Source organism: Panicum virgatum, chromosome 1K (assembly GCF_016808335.1).
Source record: "Panicum virgatum strain AP13 chromosome 1K, P.virgatum_v5, whole genome shotgun sequence".
Taxonomy (NCBI): domain Eukaryota; kingdom Viridiplantae; phylum Streptophyta; class Magnoliopsida; order Poales; family Poaceae; genus Panicum; species Panicum virgatum.
Window position 1 is genome coordinate 50332395 of NC_053136.1, and position 21128 is coordinate 50353522.

Here is a 21128-nt window from a genome sequence, read left to right on the forward strand (position 1 = left end):
TTTAATGCTCCATGCATATGTCCAAAAATTTGATATAACCAACAGCAATGCATGCGAAACGGGGTCGACATGAGTCACATGGCAAATACGCAATCATCGGTGGAGGATAGGATCAGAGACGAACGACCAGCTTGCCCGTACCATGACAACTGGATTGGAACGGTAAGCCAAACCCGGCTCATGATCCAATCACGATGCGAGTTACCAGTGTAATAATTGGAGTGTGTAAAAGCCATGGAGTCGTGAGGAACAGGCATACGCAACCATAAACTGGATAGATACGTAGCATTCATTCACCCAATGATCCACAAACCCAGAAAGACGCACGTTCCTGGAAACATCCTCCTAGAGGCGTCTGATAATCTACCAACCAGTTTCAGTGCCAAGCGTGTCAGGGGCACCCTTTCATATTACAGCTGCCGGCCCAAGACAAGGGCACCACAGCACAAATGCACAATGATGAAGAACATTATGCAAATCCAAGGTCCATAGGCAGCTCCTCAGCTGGACGGTTCCATAATTCCTTGTGGCTTTCTCGGCAGTTCAATCACCCTATCACATGTGCTGATGTGTTGTTAATGTTCTACAAATCGCCAACTGAATTAGCTCGGTTGTCCAGCTCAAAATCCCAGAACATGCAGACCGGGGGTTCCCAGAGTCAGTGGAGCAGGTCAATAATGCTTCAGTCGCGCTTGACGACCTTGGAAATGTATGCTCTGCCGACGTGCACGGCACAATACGATGCGGCAGTGATACTGAGACCAGCAAGAAGGATAAGCCAATCGAAAGTTGAATCTTGCACTGCATACACCCTGAGGCCGATTGTGTTCCAGTAGCTTTCAGTCCACACAGGATCCACTACGCCCATTGGATCTGACGAGTTTGCTGGAAGTACATGCCATGCATTGTCCTCAAACTTCACCCGTGTTGAATATGCTGGAACATACCTGGGAAGCGATGTTTCGCAATAACCAGTGAATTAATATAAGTTGGCTAAAAGGGAGGAAAGGAGAAAGTAAGGATTAAACCTTTTGCTAAACTACAATAATTATAAGTTAGCTAATAACATGAAAAATACTAAGAGCCAGAGCTCTTCTGGTATATATAAATTGTTTATTCCACAGCAGCCAAATATTACACAAAAATTAGCTGCATAACTAGTAAGCACAGAACGTTACCTGGTTGTAGATACAACACATCTACCTCCACCCTCCACCTCTGCCCCTACACATACTTCACCTTCATCACCACACTTTCCAGTACAAGAGCTTTTATTACCCGCTAAAGTAGAAGTTTTGTCTGCCAAGAAGTTCCATACAAACCGAGAGGTGTCATCTGCATATGAAGGAAACTGTGTGCCAGAAGGATCGTCTAGAAAAACACCAACATAATGGCTTGGGCAGGAAGTGCTGCTTGGAGAAATGAAGCTTTTCACAAGGCCGCAAGAAAGACCAGGCTTGCAAGTAAGTAGACATCCAATAAGTTCCTCCACTAATGAAACATTCACTTTTATAGTGTTCAGTGTCATGAGATCGACAACTGAGTTAGCACTAGCAAGAATATACAGCGACCTGGCAACCAAAGCAGCAGCTGCTGCTATTGATGAAGAATTGATGTTTGCCGCAGAAAAAGGAAACACCACAGGTTAGCAGATGGGTTTTCATGAGAAATGTAGTCACATTTATGCAATGTCAGCTTACCAGGGTTATCCAAGTAGCTATGATAAAATCTATTGGAAAAGTGGGAATCAAAGTCCTCCAACACAACTCCAGAGGTTGACATATTCTGCATTGATTAATTGATACCAGATCATGAGCAGAGCTCTTAAAAAAACATATATTGGAAACAATAATGTTATGAATTAAGAGAACAAAATTGTCCCTCAAGCAGATATTTGGACGGTGGAACAGCTACCTTTCTTATGAACGACATTAATGATGATGGTGGAACACCGGGATTTGATGAAGCTGCTTGTTTTACTTTAACATTATCAGAACCAAGTGACTTGCTGGCACTTTGCAGTGCATCTAATATTTTGTTTGAAGCTGATGAATTCTGTATAAGCCAAGAACAAATATAAGCAGGAAGGAATGGTGTCTACGAATACCATTTTAAATCACTAAATATGCAATTTTAATCACACACATGGCCATTATTTGGACACCCAGTGTGCATAATATGCCTTTACTCAACAAAGCAACAACATTTACTCCGGTAGATCTCTCCATGTAAGTATCTTCATAACATGATATAATGAAACATACTTGCCTCTAAATTTGGGGAAAAAAGTGTTTTCTTCTAAATTGAACGATCAAAAGGATTGCAGACTAAACAAATCGTACATAGGCATGTCCCATAGGCACTCATCACAAAAAAGTTCAGTATATGTTCATACAATTATTTATATTTATTAGCAAAAATTCTCTAAACCTACCAGTAAAATACTAAAAATGTTGCTTTACCAGTCTCTGTAATGTCAATAACTAGCACATAACGAATAAAATCTCCACATGGTCAAGGTTGGCCAGCTTTTGTGTGAAGAAAATGGTATGGTTTAGCACATAACAATGTACCAGCACTTAGACATCACAAAAGGTATATAGAAGCCAATATTCTAATTGCACCATGTGGTAAATAGTAATCAGACAGTTCAGAAATCCTTACCCCTGCAGCATGCACATAAAATGATGGATATTTCTCAATTACAGCCTTGCCAACTGAACCGATCTCCACTACCTAAATCATGTCCAAAGTGAGCTCAGATAATTACACAAGCGAGGTTGGGAATGATATTAAAACAGATGTATATCGCTTGAGATTCAAAACTGCAAGTAAATTTCCAAAATGTATAATCATTACAAATTAGGAGTGCATAAACTCTGCAGAAAGTGACGCAAACAAAGCCTGTATATGTTTGAAAAATGATAATAATAGTTTGAGACCGCCATTGCAAATATTAACTTGTCTGGTTGGCACTCACCTGGTCAATCATTAAGCTGTTAATTCCATTCACAGAATCAGCACCTTTATCTAATTCCTGTAAGAATTTCCGGCTACCAAGATAACCCCAGGCTTCACCATTAAAAACAGCAAACACAAGCTGTGTAAAAAATGGAAATGTGTCAGTAAGAAGATGTTGCTTCAGGAAACAATCACAACAAACTCAATGAGAGTGATACGACAAACCATGTTAGATCTACCATTCCATGCAAAAGCTAAGGTATAAGGACATCAGCAAAGGTACCAGTAGCTAGAAGCTCACGACAAGTATACAAAAAAACCAAGACAGACAGGTGGATAAGATATGCTGGTTACCTGCTCTAAGCCTCTAAGTAAGAGAGGAAAGAATATACAGTGTAATAACATGGAAGCAACTAGCGTACACAATTCCATTGATCATATCATACCTGTTTCTTAAGGTTTCTTAGATCATGGATGTGAGAAAGAGCATCAACAGCAGTGAGCAAGGCAATCAATCCCTGTGAAAAACTGAAAAATTATATTTTATGCAAACCAGTAGTATGAATTCATAAAACCAGTATCAACTTACAGATATGGGAGAATCTGAACCAATACTGCGGTCCCGGAAAAATGATGCAGAGTCTTGCGATGTGATAGCCAATACTATTGGTTTCTGATGTTCTGTAGATCCATTTTTAATTGGCGGTAATGAAGCCCATACACTGCCCTTCAAATACGAGGATTTAAACTATGATAAAAAACTAAAATATAAGATATCGCACTCAACACGTACAGGTAGTAACTTCGGACATGATTATGCAAACATAAGAGCAGCGTTGCAAAAATACATATGATATGAAAAAAAAAATGCACACACCTGTGTCCTCCTAAGGGCAGGCATGAGCGCTCTTTGAGGCAGGATGCTGAATCATGTGTTTGAGCTTTAGTTGTCTGAAGTTAATGTCAATTAGAAGAAGAGAATCATAACCCCATTTAATCAAAGGTCATGCTTCTGTAGTCAATAAGACATAATAATGAAAGACAGGAAGGACCATTAAAAAATATTCAAACCTGCATAACAAGGTCGAATTCTGCAACATTTGCTTTATATCCATTGTCAGTCTTCTTATTCTTTTCAGAAACCTTTTATTGACAGTCATCATCAATATATAACACGAAACTAGAGTTTGGCGAGGAATTGAACATAAAATGAGCATTACAAAGCAGTAAGAAAAAAAATACCTTTTGCAGAACCCGTGTGCTCTCCTCTGAGAGTAGAAATACAGGAAAGTCATATCTGTTCCACATAATACCTGATCCCTACAAGATATAGAACAACTGAGGCACATTCAACGCATGATGTAACTACATTGCAGGGAAGCAGCATCTTTGACTCATGATAGGGTGATACCATTGTGATCAACCCTCTTACTTACAGCAGGATTCCAATTGTGGCTGCGATTTGAGTAAGGTGCAAAAGCATCTTGTGGAAATTTTCCATCCGGCGACAACTCTATATAGCCATAAACAGCATATTCTTAGGGATGCGGCAAAATATCAAATTACATACAAGAAAATTGAGAGATGCTACTACTGACCTTGTAAGTTATTGTTTGCACCATTAGACTCGATCAGTACACCAGACACCTTCTGGTGAAATTCTGGATCATTGGATACCCTGGATAATAGCACCCAAATATTATCATCTCTTAACACCTCAAAGGAAATATAACGGCAATCTTAAAAAAATGTGAATAAGCTTGATTCCCTTTGTTTTCTACCAAGGAAAACAGAGACAAACTTCAACACCTCATGTTTCACAAGCATATAAAAACTCAGAAACATGTAGATCATACAAACTTAGAAACATGCAGATCATACAAAATTAGAAACATGCAAATAATTAAAATTGTGATCACATGTACCTCAGAAAGAAATCTGACATCTGATCTGAGGGAAGAAGAACAGTGGATGGTTGAACCAATTGATCACTGCCTTTTGTTAATCTTACAATCGGTGCAATGATCTTTTCGCTTCCAGGATCTGATAGTATAAAAGGCATTCCCATAACCAGTTACTCTTAACAACACGAAGACGTCAGCTCTAAGTGATAACAGAAGATTCCAGACATCTATCTTAAGCATACATCATAAGTGTAAATTGTAGAATGGAGACTCACTTGAACAGCCAATTTCACCAGAAAGATTCAGCAGCCTCACACAAGGGAAACTTTCAATGTTTAGGTACATTGCCTTCACAAGGTCTGGAACTGACTCCAACGTGGCACCATCTCCTATAAAATGAAATGGCCATAGCATCCTCCAGTTACAGTAGAACAAGCGAGTAGAGAAATATAGATATAGAGCAGAAGTATGCCCAAACATGTCACTCTTATCTCCCAAATACTAAGAAGAATGCACAGATAAATCATACACCAAAATTCTAACTAATTCCCTAAGAGGGCATGGTCACAGTCTAATAATACAATTCAGTGATTCACACCAATTTCAATACTAAACTGTAATCAGAGCAGTGGCAGCAATTCGTAGAATGAGAAGTACAAAGCAGTGGGGAAGTCGCAAAGCGCCATCAGCGCAGCTCCAATCTCAAGGTTCCAGCACAGCAGCGAGGATTTGCCAAAGCTTTAGAGCTAACTAGGGCTTTGTTTGGTTCCAGGACTTTTTTCATAAGTCCCCGTCACATCAAAAGGAATCTTACTATTTTATAGTATTAAATAAAATCTGTTTATAAATGTTTTTTGACAGCTGAGTGCTAATTCGCGAGACGAATCTAATGAGCCTAATTAATTCATAATTTGCTACAGTGATGCTACAGTGACCATCCGCTAATCATAGATTAATATACCTCATTAGATTCATCTCGCAATTTAGCCCCAGAGTTCTGCAGTTAGTTTTATAATTAACCTTTATTTAATACTTCTAAATACTAAAAAGTTCCAGAGACTTAAAAAAAAGTCCCTAGAACCAAACAAGGCTTAGGTCTACTACTCTACTACCCAATTTGGCCAATTCACCTCGAAGTCGTACTGGACCTAACACCTAAGCCCCCACATATTTTACCCTATAATCCGAGCACCGCGTAGCGTACTAGGCAACGGAAGCAAGCGAGCGTCTCGATTAGACTGAACAAATTCCGCATAAACAACTCGAGTAGGCGATGGTATGAAAGGACCAACTCACCGGAGACAGCAGGCGCGAGGACGGCGAGGACGAGGCAGACGGCGAGGGACAGCGCGGAGCCGCCCCCCATGGCCGAGCCGAGCGAGGGGCCGGCGATCTAGAGGAGTGGGAGACTTGGGGCCTGGGGGAGTGGAGGTGGAGCCGTGGAGGGGACCGGAGAGGAAGAGGCAGACGCCGTTCGTTTGACGACCGGGACGGGACGGGACGGCCAGGGAAGAGGAGAGAGACACGGTCGTGTGGGCCTTGTTGCGTGGGCGAGTAATATGGGCCGTGTGAGTCACAAGCTAGTGGGCCGACCAAACAAACCCGGAATGGGCGGCTCCTTTGGTTACTTGATGCGCCCACGGCACATCTCAACCGTCCGTCGCCTTCCTTTGGTCATCGACTCATCGCGGCTCCATTCGCCGCCACCAACTCGGCGGCGCCTCTGGTCCCGCGTCGCCTCGGTGCCCGCCGGCGAACGGAACCAAGAACGCGGGAGCGGTCCGGTATACCTACAGGGCATCGGCGGCTCGCTTCGCAGTCGCCGCCTTCACGCTGCTTTCCTGCGAGCGCTGGAACAAGGTGAGTTCAGTCTTCAGGCCCCCTGTGCGCCTCTGAGCGTCCCGTTGTTTGTGTGAGCTTTGTCTGAGATTGAGGCTTTTGCAGTGCAAGAATGGAGGATAGCAACGCCCTGATTTTGCCCTGCAAGAGAAAGAACAAGGGGCAGGGCAAAGCCAAGGTAATGTCATCTTGTCTTGGAGCCTGTTTATTAGCTTTCCTTTACAGCTCCAGAACAACCCGATGTTATCATGTGCCTGTTTGAGCATTGCAACCTCTGAATTGCCAGGATGGTAAGAAAGCCAAGAAGGAGGACCCAAAGATGAGCAAGACCAAACTAAAAAAGCTGCAGAAATTGGAGGTGCGCCTACTGCCTTACCAATTGGTTCCCCTTTTTTCGCTGTTATTGTTTGGCATTTACATCTATTGCTGGTTTGGTTGCGCCCAGGAGGAGAAGCAAAAGAAGCTGCTGCAAGCTAAAAGCATCGAGATTTTGCAGTATGCGCCTGACCTTATTCTGTACAGAACCACACATGTTTAGTTACTTGCTGTGATACCTTTTCTGATGGCTGTGTACATCACTGATCCCATGCGATAGGAAGCACAAGATCTCAGAAGATGCATATTCACTGCTGCATGCTTCAGGGACTATTGGTCAAGTATGGTGGAACAACCTATGACCCTCAGAATTTTGTTATTTTACCAATATACAAGTGCATTTTCAAAGAACTCTATTATATTGCAGGTTGAGACTTTGAAAGAAAAACGTAGGCGTGCCGTGCAGCTGTCCAAGGCTGGTTTGGATGTTCCTGAAGAACTCTCGCTATTCAAGAGAAGCAGTGATAAGAAAATTTCTGAAAACAGTGACATCGTGGAGCAAATTTTGCCAGCCGAGTTTGTTGAGTGTGCTAAAAGTGAGGATCCTTGTAGAGAACATAAGAATAACATGAAGAATGATTCAATGAAAGCTATGGAATGCCAACCAAAGATGGATGTTGAAGTAAGCATTCCAGAGCCAAAAACTGAGGGGCCTAGTGATAATGCTCACTTGTTGGCAAATCAGAAAATTCAATCTTTGATTCCAAGTTGCACTGGATCAGAACTAGATTTACAGGTGATCAATATACATTGTGCTGTGTTTAGCTCACCTTTATGATCATCAATGATGCTAACGGTAACCTGTGTTGTGTGTGTGGGGGGGGGGGTTATTTAATTATTTTAATTTTAGCAGTTCTTTGATCGCAATTATCCCTTTGATTTGGCAGGGTAAAGGGCAAGGGCAACGTGAAGATGCTGTGCAGGAGTGTTTTGGTCCTCCAATTGTTGTGCCTGTGTCAAGACCACATGAGGTTGATAAGGCAAGGAGAGATCTCCCAATAATAATGATGGAGCAGGAAATAATGGAAGCTATCTATGAAAATTCTATAGTAATTCTTTGTGGAGAAACAGGCTGCGGTAAAACTACTCAGGTCCCTCAGGTGAGTGTGGCCAGACACATGGTATTATCTGCTTGTGTTAACTGATAAATAGTCGCCAAAATTTTCCATTGCTCCTTATGATATTTGTGTTCTACAGTTCCTGTATGAAGCTGGCTTTGGCACAAGTGATCGAGATGACAGAAGAGGGATGATTGGGATCACCCAACCACGACGTGTTGCTGTTCTTGCCACAGCTAGGAGGGTGTCCTATGAGCTAGGGCTTAAGCTGGGGAGAGAAGTTGGTTTTCAAGTTCGGCATGACAAATTGGTGGGAAGTAATTGCTCCATCAAGTTCATGACAGATGGTATTTTGCTGCGAGAGCTCCAGGTTATTTATCTTTCTTCTGTGGATCTATTTATTTAGTAGAGATATCTTCTTCACTCAAGATATTGCTTATCCTGGTAACCTATGTTGCAGTCTTTGAGATCGTATCTTTAGTTTACTGCAAAAGTATCACATATATGCTGGCCCATAAACTATCATAGTAATGTTTATTCATGGTGCCAATGGTTTACTCTCTGTCAATCAGTTAGTTGTTCCATCATCTATGATGGTGTGATCACTTAATTTATGCATGCAAGTGATGATGATTGGGATCCTGAAATGTATACATGGAAATATTGTGATGTTGTAGTTGATACGCGTAAGACATATTCTAAATCCTGCACATAATCAGCTGAATACTTCTGCAGGATGATTTTCTGTTGAAGCGCTATTCGGTGATCATATTGGATGAGGCACATGAAAGGAGCTTGAACACAGATATACTTATTGGGATGCTTTCTAGAATAATAAAGGGTCGCAAGGTTGAAACTTAAAACTGTATTTCATTATCTGAGCAAAAAAATTATTTCACATAAATTAAGTAAAAGTACATTGCTAACCTTTGGCACATGGCAGAATTTATATGCAGATCAGCAGTATAGAATACGCTCTGGAGAGAAAATCAAGCCAGAGGATATGATAAGTCATTTGAAAGTGGCGCTCATGAGTGCTACTCTACAGTTGAAGGACTTCATTTCTAATAGAAGATTGTTTGATGTGATCCCACCAGCTGTTAAAGTACCTGTGCGGCAGTTTCCAGTAACAGTTCACTTCTCAAAGAGGACACATGATGATTATTTAGGGCAAGCTTATAAAAAGGTTATGTCAATCCACAAGAGGCTTCCACCAGGTGGGATCCTTGTATTTGTCACTGGACAACGAGAAGTGGATTACTTGTGTAAGAAATTGCGAAGAGCATCCAAGGCACAAACTGCTAAAAAGCCTGAAAAAATTGATGGTGATGATAATGGTCCATGCCCAGAAGGTGATAAGGAAATTTTGGAAGCATACGATATTGATAGGAACAAATCTGAGCATCGCGATGGCATATTTTGCTCATATGATGACGATGATATGTATCCTGGGCCAGATTCTGGTTCTTCTGACAATGAAACAGAGAGTGAAATGAATACTGACACTGATGATGAAGAGTCTGTTACATATGAAACCACAGAAGAGGATGCTCCAGTATTAGCATTTTTGAAAAACACTGAGAACTCATCTGTGTTGAAGGCGTCATTTGGAGCTCTATCAGGAATATCAGGAGTGCCGGAAAGTGTTGATAAATCAAGTGATGCTACAAGTGAAGAAAAGACCAGTCCCTCTGTTCATTGTTTCAGTAAATGTACAGAACGTATTCCTGTATCACATGGTAGACTCCGTGTCTTGCCACTTTATGCAATGTTGCCAGCTTCTCAGCAGCTTCAAGTGTTTCAAGATATCCCTGAGGGGGAAAGATTAGTTGTGGTGGCAACTAATGTCGCAGAAACCTCTTTAACAATTCCTGGCATAAAATATGTAGTTGATACTGGGAAAGAAAAGGTTAAAAAATACGACCATGCTACTGGAATGTCAAGTTATGAAGTCCAATGGATAAGCAAGGCATCGGCATCCCAGCGTGCTGGAAGAGCTGGAAGAACAGGGCCTGGGCACTGTTACCGTCTCTACTCAGCTGCAGCATATGGTAAAGATGATTTATTTCCTGAATTCGCTGAACCTGAGATTAAGACTATTCCAGTTGAAGGTGTTGTCCTTATGCTCAAGTTTATGGGTATCTGTAAGGTACTGACATAAAAGCCTCATTTCCACCATATAATCATCTATTCTTAGACTTTTTTTGTGCTAATATGTGACAAATTTCAGGTTGTGAACTTTCCTTTCCCTACGCCTCCAAACAAGGAAAGTTTGGTTGAAGCTGAGCATTGCCTAAAGACATTGGAAGCACTTGAAAACAATGCTGATGGAAAACTTACACCAATGGGAAAGGCTATGGCTCAATACCCCATGAGCCCACGACATTCTCGGCTTCTTCTGACAGTGATTAAGATTTTGAAGAGCCAGCAAGGCCTTGCTAGATCTAACTTCATACTGGGATATGCTGCAGCAGCAGCAGCAGCTTTGAGTTTTACTAATCCATTTCTCAAGCAGTCAGATGAGTGTGATATTAATGGTGAATCTGAAGAAAATAATGCTAATCCAGAAGCTAATGATCCATGTGAACGGAAGAGACGGAAGAAGCACAAGGCCATGGTTAGAGAGGCGCAGGAAAAATTTTGTAACCCTACCAGTGATGCTTTAACCATTGCTTGTGCCCTACAGTTTTTTGAGTTGTCAGAAAGCCCGGTGGAATTCTGCAGAATTAATTCACTTCATTTCAAAACAATGGAAGAGATGTCAAAATTGAGAAAGCAACTTCTCCGGTTAACATTTCACCACAGCAAATTTTGCAAGGAATTTGCTTGGAATTCTGGAGACTCTGATGATGTTGAGCAGGCGTGGAGGAGTGAGTCTAGTAAAAGACCATTGCAAATTAATGAAGAAGAAATTCTGGGGCAAGGAATCTGTGCTGGATGGGTTGATAGAGTTGCAAGGAGGAATCACATGTATTCCAGGTCATCACGAGATGATCAAAAGGTTCGAGCTGTTCGTTATCAATCTTGCGCGCTTAACGATACCATATATCTGCACCGGTCATCATCTGTTGCCCAGGTTGCCCCAGAGCTTGTAGTTTACTCTGAGCTACTTAATACAAAGAGGCTTTACATGCATGGTGTAACCAGTATAAAGCCAGGGTGGCTTTTAAAGTATGCCAGTTCTCTTTGCACCTTCTCTGCTCCATTGGAAGATCCGAAACCCTACTATGACCCCCTGAATGACCAAGTCTATTGTTATGTGAGTCCGATTTTTTCTCGACATAATTGGCAGCTTCCCTTGCATAGTTTACCTATCCAAGACAACACCAGTCGCCTGCAGGTATTTGCATGTGCTTTGCTTAAAGGGGATGTCTTGCCATGTCTAAGAAATGTTAAGGATTTTCTGGCACTATCACCATCTTTTGTCTTCGGGCCTGCCAGCCAGAGAAGAGTTGGAGATCTTCTTGCCAGGATGCATATTGATAAAAAATTGAAGATTGGTCAATGTATTAGTCGAAAATTAATCGACAGTCGAGCAGCACTAAGAGATGCATGGAAGGCTGATCCCAATTTTCTCTATCCCGAGATAAAGGCGTGGTACCAGGATAGGTTCCATAGCCACTTTGATGTAAAATGGGAGCAGATGCACCAAGAGGTTCTTCTTGAGGGGCATGAGCTTTTCCCAAAGAGGTCCAAGAAAGTTAAAGGCTAGTCAGGTGCAGTTGGTGGACTGACAGAAGCTTTTTAAGGTGGTGACAATTTTTTTTTTTTCTGGAGGTGCCCTTTGCGGTCACATCTAACATATCCCTGTACTTGTAGCGGAATAGATACAAAGAAACATGCGTCATGGTAACACTCTGTATGGTTGAGATCGCTCATCCTTAGCATACAATGTAAGGATAATTGTCGGCTGGCCAGTTACATACTGGATTTTTTGTTCTAAATATTCACCAAGGATTAGTTTGCAATAGATATTTACAAGTTTATTTTAGGTTTTACCATATCCAGTATCTCTTTGAAATATCAGTTGTAACGTTGAATTACAGAACGGCGGTAGAGTGAATTTTTACCCCTCAGTATGTCAACAAGAGATTGTCCTCTGTCTGCATTCAAAATTGCACTCCGGCGCAATATGATATGTGACTGACCTAACTTTTACAAGCTACTGCATGACTACCAATTGTTGCAATCAGTCGTTCGATGTGCAGAAGTAACTTATCATGTTTAATTTAGAAATTACGAGATCTTGAAGAAACTTTGAGAATAAAAAATATTCTAAGTGAACCCACGACCTGGACCTATGAGATTATTGGCAAAAAAAAACATTTAGAACCCTGATCATTTCCCATGTCATCCTCCTGAAGATCCTCCCGTGCATCTGTTGTTGCTCGTTTAGTGGAAAGCTTGCACTTGCTGCTCGTCTCTCTCCGCAAATTCTCCCCCCTGCAGAGTTCGCTCTCTTTCTTGTAATGTTAGTACAAACGGAGTAACCCTCTAAAATCAAGCGGAGTCGACAACAGATTTGAGAAGCAGAGAGGACTAAATGACTAACTAAACGAAGGTCAACAGCTATGTAGCACTGATACGGATTGGCGTATCAGTATCGGCCCGATACGAATACGTGGATACGTCAAATTTCTGCAAAACTTAAAGGCACAAAGGTGTATCGGAGTATCGGATACGGATACGTGGATACGTATCGGATACGTGATACGGGGTCATGTTGAAGTATCGGGGTTACAGAGGTCAACAGCTTTTGAATCAAGAACTTAAAACGAGGGATTATTACTGGCATACCCCGATGAGAGAAATAGCTTTTCAAATTTCAATCAAGAGCTTTAAGGATCGCTTAAGATCACCTGCAGAAACACAAGAGAGCAGCACAGACAGACAGTAGTTTGGGACTGCGTAGCATAGAGATACTCCTACGAAAGAACAGATTGCAGCGACACAACAGCGTACTAAACAAACATGAACGGACGGCCCAGATAAAAAGGTCAGGCCGTGGCAAAGCCGGTCGGCACCACGGATGCACGTGTTACCCACACGCCTACTTCCCCTGCTCCGCGCCATCATCTCCCCCTGCTCCCGCCTCGGCCGGCGCCGGGCGCACGCGGCGCCCGCCGGAGTCCGCCGGCGCGCTGGAGGCGAGGAGGAGGAGGCAGCGGAGCACGCCGCGGACGATCCCCTTCAGCACCGCCCCTCTCTTGGGGACGTAGCGCGGGTGCACTCCCTGCGGCGGCGGGTTGTTCTTGCTGCCGGCGCCGCTCTCTCGACGCCCACCTCCGGGACTCATGGCGGCGGTGCCTGGCTTGGAGAGCGGCGGGCTGTCGGTGAGCTCAGGCGGGGAGCGCGAGCAAACTGGGGAAGCGTGGCCGCCGCTGCTGCAGCCATGTCTGCCCATTTATAGCACTACGCCGCTGCTGACCCGCTGCTCCTCGCTCCCCGCGGTGGCGTGCGTGCCGTGCTGAGGATGCTCGTCGGGCCGGGCCGGGCAACGAAAGCAGGGGGGAAAGGGTGGGAACTGCAGCGGAAGTGGCGCGCGACGCGATGGCGACGGACCTACGGCTACGAGGAGTGGTGAAGTGGTGAGCTGAGGAGGCTAGTGGAGCGGAAGGGAGGGCCGGAGGGGGAGTGGAAGCTTCTTTTCCTGGCGTGTCGTAGGTGTGCCGATGCCTCGTCAGTTCTCGGGAGTTGGGACGGGCCGAGGAGGGGAAAAGTTGCAGGTGCAGGGAACGAGCGGCGGGCTGCCGGGGACGTGAGGTGACCTGGCCCCGCGCGCCGTGGAAAAGCTCGCCGCCCTGCACCGCACGGGGGCCGGCCCCTCCGGATTGGGATTGCGGCGAAAGGTGCGTGCCTGCCGCGCGCCCGTCTGTCCTCCACCCGAGCGCGGCTTTTGCCCTTTCGCTCACCGTCCTTTTCAGCCTGATGTGAGCAAAAGCGCCAAGGATTCGTTTGCGTCACCATCGCATCTCTGCTAAATGCTATACTCCTCCAAAACCGTAGTTTTTGCGAAGCTTTTCGGTGCGTGCCACCTGGCCAGACGAGGCGCGTCGTGATGGCGTGCCCGCTGTCAGCAGCAGCAAAGGCGCAGGGAATTCCTGCAGCCCGCGCCGCCGTCGCGACGTCCCGTCTGCTGCGAGAGCATGTAAGATCAGACCAGGACAGGCTTGTTCGTGCGCTGAACCCCCGATCAGAGCAGGCAATCCGTCGGTCCGTGCCACTGCCGCATGTCCAGCGCGTCGCGTCGACTCGCGTGTCGCCTCGACGGGATCACGGGCAGGCGACGGGGCGTGTGCATGAATGGATGGATGGTCCAGTCATCGTGGGCTTCTCGCTTCACACCGGGTTTTCCCTGGCAGGTGCGTGCTGGTTCAGAAACACACGGTGGAGGAGGATCGGTGTGCCGTCACTCTCCCGCCGGCCAGATGCCCAGCTGATAAGGCCGTTTAAAAGGACAGCAATTGGGGATAGAAACGATCAGAGAGACGACAAGAGAGACATATAAATGAATTTGATGTGTAAACGGAATATCAGGTCGCGAGGACTTTCTCTCTGCACACGCACTCCTATAGTACTGGACTCCAGTGTGACGCCACGGTGCCAGATGGGATAGCTGCTGACCAGGTTACTAGGTGACAACTGACAAAGCCTGGCGTGGACTTTTGAGTCAACGCAGCTGTCGGGTTCAGACTTCAGATGCAACCGTGCTGGCTTCCTAAGCAATGCCCAGCGCAAGCTAATATGGTCTCTGCAGATCGATCCCGCCACCAAACCCCACCATTGCAGCAGCAAGAAAAAAGAGCTAAAAACAAGTCCAAAAGGCCAGGTCTAAAAGCTGACTTTGACTTCAGGACTTTTCTCATCATTTTTTGCTTTGTCCTGTCCTCTGCAGACGCAGTCCTTTCACTGTCAGCAAGTCTCAGATGATAACCCCCGCTGACCGTTTCCCTCCTCTCTGTTCTTCTTTTTAGCGGTTTGTTTTTTTGTTATCGAGGTTCTGCAGGCACGCAACTCGCAACATAACCCCCCTAAACGCAAAAACGCAAAATTTTGCACCTAAACGCAAAAATGCAAAATTTTGCGAAGGAATTTTACTTATTTGAAGTAATAAATGAAGTCTATTTACAAAACTTTTTGCATAGATGGACTGTGAATCGCGAGACGAATCTAATGAGCCTACTTAATCCATAATTTGCAACATTGATGCTACAGTAACCATTCGCTAATTATTGTTTAATCATGGATTAATTAGCATCATTAGCTTCGTCTCACAATTTACAACACATCTGTGTAAAAAGTTTTGTAAATAAACTTTATTTAGTACTTAAAATTAGCAAGATTCCATTGCAATTTTTTTTTTGCGTTTCCAGCATCATGGAACTAAACAGGGTCATAGACCATTTCGTTTGTTCCCCTCTCTTGCCCCTGCGTTCAGTCGAATTGAACGCCTGAAGCAGACTCCACTCCAGAAAATGCATCAAAGCATTCAGCAGGAGTGCAAGAAAACAGGTACTGAAAAGAAGGGTCACGGTACTTTTCAGAAATCATAACAGATGGGGCAAAGTAAAAACAATCCTGGTTTATTTATAGACAATCGCAGATTTGGGCTCAAGCACGAAAGAGGAAGATCTCGATCAGACATGTTCTAGTGAAGCTACATTAGTATAGGTAGTACAGTACATTGATCCTAATGGATGGAGACAGGAAAAATATTAATGTCAGCGTCATGGCTTCAGTTTCTTGCCCTTCGCGGTCCTCCGGGACGAGGTGTTCATGGCCTCCGCGCGCCGGCCGGTGGTCGATCGGTCGAAGCACCGCCTACCCTCAGTGCGGCAGAGGGCGGGTCTTGGCGGGGCGGAAGCAGCCGAACAGCGCTCCCAGCGCTCCCCTGAGCACCCGCCCCCGCTCCGGCACGTACCGCGGGTGCACGCCGCGCGCCGCGGCGCCGCCCGCCTCCCCGCCGGCGCAGCCCGGCATTCCCGCCAGCTCCCGAGCCTCCTCTCCTCGGAGTCGGAGAGCGCACGGGCACGGGCAAGTTCACCGGCACCGAAGCAAGGAGCTGTGCCGCCGCCCGCCCGCCTCGCCCGGTGCCGCGAAGAGCGCGCTGTTCCGAGCGTGCTCGGCTGCCTGCGTGTGTGATCTTAGGATGGTTGCTCGCTGAGCTGGTTGCGATCTGCGCGCTCGGCGGGCGGGCACTGAGCTGTATTTAAGCCGGGCGCGGAGGGGCGACTCGGTCCGCGCCGTACTCTGCTAGCCGCGGACAGGTTGGTTGGTTGGTCGCGGGCGCCTCGGCATCGGCGGACCGGGCTGTGTTGGCCGCGACCCGCCCGCCCGAGGCGAGGAGGGAGACGCATCCGGCCGGGCCCGTGGCGCGAGCGTGGGAGGAGGGAGGCGAGGCAGGGGCGGATTTGATTTCGATTGCCCAAGTCGTTAAACGAGGTCGCGTTTGGAATCAAGAAAAGGTAGTCCGCTCGCCCCCAGCGCGGCGACTCGGTAGCCGCGGCCTCGTCGGTGGCGTGCAGGGCAGGGGCAGGCTCGGCGCTCAGCATGCTGCCGATCCGGGCGCGGCCTCTCTCTGTGAACAGAACCGAATTGTCTGCCACTCGCGTGCTCGAGCCGCGGGAGATGAACTTTTGACAGAACAGATCGTGATTTCATTTCCCGTGATAAAGTTTTGGATTTTTTTTTGTATAGGTGCTAATTTGAGCTGCTACTAGTAATGCTTCTTGGGCTGTGTTTAGATCCGTAAAATGGTGGTAAAAAAGTCACATCGGATATTGTAGTATTTTTCGTTTGTTTGTGGTAATTGTTGTCCTACCATGACCTAACTAGGCTCAAAAGATTCGTCTCGTCGTGTACGTCAAAACTATGCAATTAGTTTTTTATTTATCTATATTTAAATGCTCCATGCATGAGGCAAAAAATTTGATGTGATAAGTGAATAGTGAAGTTTGGAGAGAGAAATTTTAAAACTAAACCCAGGCTTGGTCGCTGGTTGCGTGCTAGCATGACCGCATCTCTCTTTGAATAATGATGAGAGCATGGAATGGAAGGTGTCACGACATCACACGCCAAGTCAGATAGAGTTTCAGCACCAACCCCGTCCACCGTCATTCTCTGGGTCGACGAGGCTTATGGGCTGACAAAAGGGTACGGTAAGATGATCCTCCACACTGGGCTGGGTTTTTTTTCTGAGAATTCTCTAGGCCTAATCTCCAAACGGTCGCTCCCACGGGGGCGACACGGCGGGCGTGCCGCCGCCGCCGCCGCCGCCACCCCCTCCTGCCTCCCCTTCGCCGCGCCGCCGCCTGAGCCGGCCGCCGAAAGTCCGTGCGGCCCGCAAGGACGGCGGCGGCGGGGCAGCCCTGTTCCGTTTCACGTTCCGGCGGCCGCCCACTTCGGTCGCAGATGGAGCGCAGCTCGTGGCGGCGCCGGCGAGGGAGGCCGGATCTGGCGCCGGCGAGTGTAGATCAGGTGTCCCTGCGGCCGGATCCGCCGGCAGTGGCTGCTCCCAGGCGCGGGGGCGACGACACGGCGCGGATCGCCAGCCCGCGATGGAGGAGTGGCGGCGGCTCCTGGCGCGACCGCGCAGCACGTGGCGGCTGTGCTTGGAGGCGAGGCGACGGCGCAGTGGCGGCAGCTCCGGCGTGCATGTGGAGGCGGTGCGACTGCACCGTGAGTGGAGGCGGCTTGCGGCTTGCGGCTCCGGCCGTGTTCCGTCCGCCAGTGGGGTGGCAGCGGCGGCGGCCTGACGCCGGGGGCCAGGGGCCGGCTGCCCTGGCGGCCGGGGCAGGTGCCCTCAAGCAGGGGCGGTGCCCATGGGTGGCGCGCGCCCGTGGGTGCTTGTGCCGGCGGCAGTGGTCGGCGATGGCCTCGACGTGCGGCGGTGTCACACGAGCGGTGGAGGCAGGTCCGGCCCCATGTGGTGCCTGGTTGGAGGAGGTGGCGGTCGACACAGCGGTGCGGCTGCCACGTGCAGCCGGCGCGTCGTTGCCCTCTGATGGGGCCTCCATGGGGCGGCGGGACAGCGGCGTTTGGAGGTGTTGGACGGCGAGGGGTCCGGCTTCTTGGCCCGACATTGATGCTAGTGGGGTCTTGGGCGAAAGCCTTGGCGACGGCGACGCCATTGGCACCGCTTTCCCTGTTGGGGGCATCGTGTTTCCCCCTAGTGTCGACGTCCAGGGTGAAAACCCGGTCCATTGTGGACGTGCGACAGCGGCGGCATTGTTTGTCGCTCCCTTGTTGAAGGCGTCGTATTTGGACTTCATCGTGGCTTGGAAGTCTCCTAGGTGGATGCTCTTGCTTCTCGGTGCCCAGTCGACGCGTGGAGATGGGTTTTGCAACGTGAAGTCGGAGCTGCTGCGTAGGGACGCGGCTTGGCAACGATGACGCGCGGCGACCTCTCCCCTCCGCCATAGTCTGGGGTCTCTGCTGGGGTCTTCATCCGCTGGGGTGAGGCGTGGGTTATGACTGGAAGTCGGAACTGCTCTTCTCGAGCTTGGCAACGATAACCGGTTGTGACCGCTTGCTTTGGAACCATTAGTGTGTGGTTCGTGGGTGGCCTGCCACGGAAAGTCGGAGCTGCTGGCGGCTTTGCTTCCATGCTCGGCAACGATGACCTATGGCAGTGTGTCGTGTTTGTGCTCAACCACATCGCGTGGGTTGGTTAGCCTTCGGAAGTCCTTTGGCATCTTGTTAGGCTAATTTTCTTGTAAATAATTTTTCTATCATCTTAATTGAACGGCTGAGCTCCTGTCTTTTGTTTCAAAAAAAAATCTCCAAACGGACTGCAGAGGAATATTCTCTGAATGCACCAACTGAGCCCACCTACAAGGTTCCCATAGGCCCATATCCTCGCCACGTCTACGGGCAGTACCAAGCTCAAAGGCTTAATTTTCTGAACTTCTCTGCAGGTTTTTCCAAAGTTTGTGTCAATGGATCTCAAAGAAAAAAAGTTTGTGTCAATGATACGTAGATCCGGACCAGAAGAGGAGGTTGCATATCCGGATGGAGAATATGCGCTTGGAATTTTGCGATGGGAAAAAGTCTACATAACTTATTCAACTATTTATGGTGGACTACCTCACCCTCCAACCTATAAAATCGGATATTCTACCCCTAAACTTTCCAAAACCGATCAAATAACCCCCTAAGATGGTTTTGGATGGTGGTTTTACTACAGTGACGTGGTTGTCTTTTTCTTTTTATTTATTTATTTCCGCTGAATTTTTAAAAAATCATAGTAAATCGCAAAAAATCATGAAATAGAAAATCTAATTTTGTTGGACTCCACATGAGTAGATCTACACAGTAAAGATATAATATGACATGCTTTAGTATAAAGTTTTTTCTATAGCATTAGATCTATACTATTTTATAATTAATTGAAACAATTCATAACTGCAGCTTCTATAGTCCAATTGTGATTAAATTTTTATGGTTGGACAATTATTGTGTGCTTGGACTGTAGTAAAAATTTCATACTCTCATTGGATCATGTATCACTTAGTTATAGATAAAGCATAGATTTAACAAACATAAATATAAATAAATCTTTATTTGACTTAGTTATATATATCTTGATATAGCTTTAGTAATTTTGACAAGCAAAAAATACCTTGAGCATCTTCGGCCAAAATTGTAATTTTGACAATAACATTGTTAAAATTCACAGCTCGCAGTTCGAGATGCCGGCCGACGAGAGCTGTAGCATCCCGAAAATTTTACCAAATTAAATTACTCGTCAAAAATATTTTTCAAAATATTTTCATCGCCGAGCTCGAATCTTTTCCGGCAATTCGTCGCCCGGACACCAAAAAACAAATCTCCGTCCCGACACCAAAATCAAACATCGTTTAAACTTTCCCTGTTCTCCTCGTTTCTCATGCGCGACGCTTCTCGTCGACGCCACGCTCGGCTCGCGACCGACGCCGCGAATCCCGCCGGCGTCACCTTTTCTTTTTCTCCTTTTCCTCGTTTTCCTTTTTCTCCTTTTCCTCGTTTTCCTTTCTCTCCTTTTCTTTTTCCCCATTTCTTTTTCCCTTCTCCTTTCTTCATTCTTCTCTTCTTCTTTTCCCCTCCCTGCTCACGCACAGCCCCTACCCACGCGCTGCACGCGCAAGCCACTGTGCGCCCCCACGCGCACCACGCGTCCGGGATGCCCGGCGCGCCGCTCGGCCTCTGCCCGAGCCGTCCCGTCGTCTGCACCGCCGCCGCGAATCGCGTCGCCGCTCCGCGATGCCCCGACGAGTCCAAGCACCATTAATGGCCATCGAGCTCGCCGGCCGGCCTCCACCGCGCTCCACCGCCTCTCCCCGCTTATAAATAGGCCCTGCGCGCAGCTCTCCTCCACCACAACCGCCCTCACCACCGCTTGCCCCCTCCCCAAGTCTGCAGCGCCACCGCCACGGCCATAGCCGGCCACCTCCGCCCGCCACCGTCGCCTGCCCTCCACAGACCACCATAGTCCGAGGTGAGTAGGGGAATCGGACCCCCTCGGCATCCTCTCCCTTTTCCCCCTCTTTCCGGCCGCCGCCGTGCTCCGGAGAGCCGGATCCCAGGGGCGCCCCCCTTCATCCCCCTCCTCTATTCTGTCGAGGGAGAGAACGGGAGGACGAAGAAAGGGCTATTTTGCCCAAAGCCCCCTCCATTTTCTCCTTTTCTGTTAAGAAACCTCCCACCTCTCTAGTCCTTTTTCAAAGAAACCCTCCATGTCCTCCCCATTTAAAGAGATGGCCCCTCCACTTTACAAAACATTTACACATAGGCCCCTGCCCTTCTAATATGGCCTGGATATTTTCAGAAATTCCAATAAGGACCTTTCCTCTCACAAAAGTATTTGCAAATAGGCCCTTGAAACCCGGTTTAGACCCTAACCACTCCTTTAACATATCATTTCATGCGTCAAAAATCCTCCGATCGACCTGAAACTTTACCACACCATTTCTATTATAATTTTGGCCATGCCATTAGAAAATCTCCCAAAAAT

At 47.0% G+C, this 21128-nt stretch overlaps 3 protein-coding genes across 3 annotated transcripts; 1 reads left to right on the top strand and 2 right to left on the bottom strand.

The window, feature by feature from the left end:
- Window positions 1-256: 256 nt before the first annotated feature.
- LOC120641124 (nicastrin-like) lies at window positions 257-6367 on the bottom strand. Its single transcript, XM_039917115.1, has 16 exons — window positions 6162-6367; window positions 5141-5254; window positions 4887-5004; window positions 4560-4639; window positions 4398-4474; window positions 4204-4281; window positions 4033-4104; window positions 3839-3912; window positions 3551-3683; window positions 3408-3479; window positions 2981-3100; window positions 2665-2736; window positions 1915-2055; window positions 1701-1785; window positions 1179-1620; window positions 257-947 (listed from the first exon to the last, which is right to left on the bottom strand). Exons 1-16 carry the CDS (start codon window positions 6229-6231, stop codon window positions 683-685), a joined length of 2013 nt encoding a protein of 670 aa, XP_039773049.1. The 5' UTR covers window positions 6232-6367; the 3' UTR covers window positions 257-682.
- Window positions 6368-6518: 151 nt separating this feature from the next.
- Window positions 6519-12180, top strand: LOC120641119 (ATP-dependent RNA helicase DEAH13-like). Its single transcript, XM_039917102.1, has 11 exons — window positions 6519-6725; window positions 6810-6882; window positions 6991-7062; window positions 7150-7199; window positions 7300-7360; window positions 7447-7815; window positions 7967-8179; window positions 8277-8507; window positions 8873-8986; window positions 9081-10286; window positions 10368-12180. Exons 2-11 carry the CDS (start codon window positions 6817-6819, stop codon window positions 11847-11849), a joined length of 3864 nt encoding a protein of 1287 aa, XP_039773036.1. The 5' UTR covers window positions 6519-6725; window positions 6810-6816; the 3' UTR covers window positions 11850-12180.
- Window positions 12181-12340: 160 nt separating this feature from the next.
- LOC120641133 lies at window positions 12341-13883 on the bottom strand. The gene has a single exon (XM_039917126.1). It carries the CDS (start codon window positions 13539-13541, stop codon window positions 13188-13190), a length of 354 nt encoding a protein of 117 aa, XP_039773060.1. The 5' UTR covers window positions 13542-13883; the 3' UTR covers window positions 12341-13187.
- Between the last annotated feature and the right edge of the window lie 7245 nt (window positions 13884-21128).

Coding starts and splice junctions, on each gene's coding strand:
- LOC120641124 (XM_039917115.1), bottom strand. CDS start 6,231: ATGGGGGGCGGCTCCGCGCTGTCCCTCGCCGTCTGCCTCGTCCTCGCC. Junction 4,475..4,559: donor TGCAAACAATAACTTACAAG/GTCAGTAGTAGC, acceptor ATGGCTATATAG/AGTTGTCGCCGGATGGAAAA. Junction 1,621..1,700: donor TAGCTACTTGGATAACCCTG/GTAAGCTGACAT, acceptor CTTTTTCTGCGG/CAAACATCAATTCTTCATCA.
- LOC120641133 (XM_039917126.1), bottom strand. CDS start 13,541: ATGGGCAGACATGGCTGCAGCAGCGGCGGCCACGCTTCCCCAGTTTGC.
- LOC120641119 (XM_039917102.1), top strand. CDS start 6,817: ATGGAGGATAGCAACGCCCTGATTTTGCCCTGCAAGAGAAAGAACAAG. Junction 7,063..7,149: donor AAAAGCTGCAGAAATTGGAG/GTGCGCCTACTG, acceptor GGTTGCGCCCAG/GAGGAGAAGCAAAAGAAGCT. Junction 10,287..10,367: donor AGTTTATGGGTATCTGTAAG/GTACTGACATAA, acceptor GACAAATTTCAG/GTTGTGAACTTTCCTTTCCC.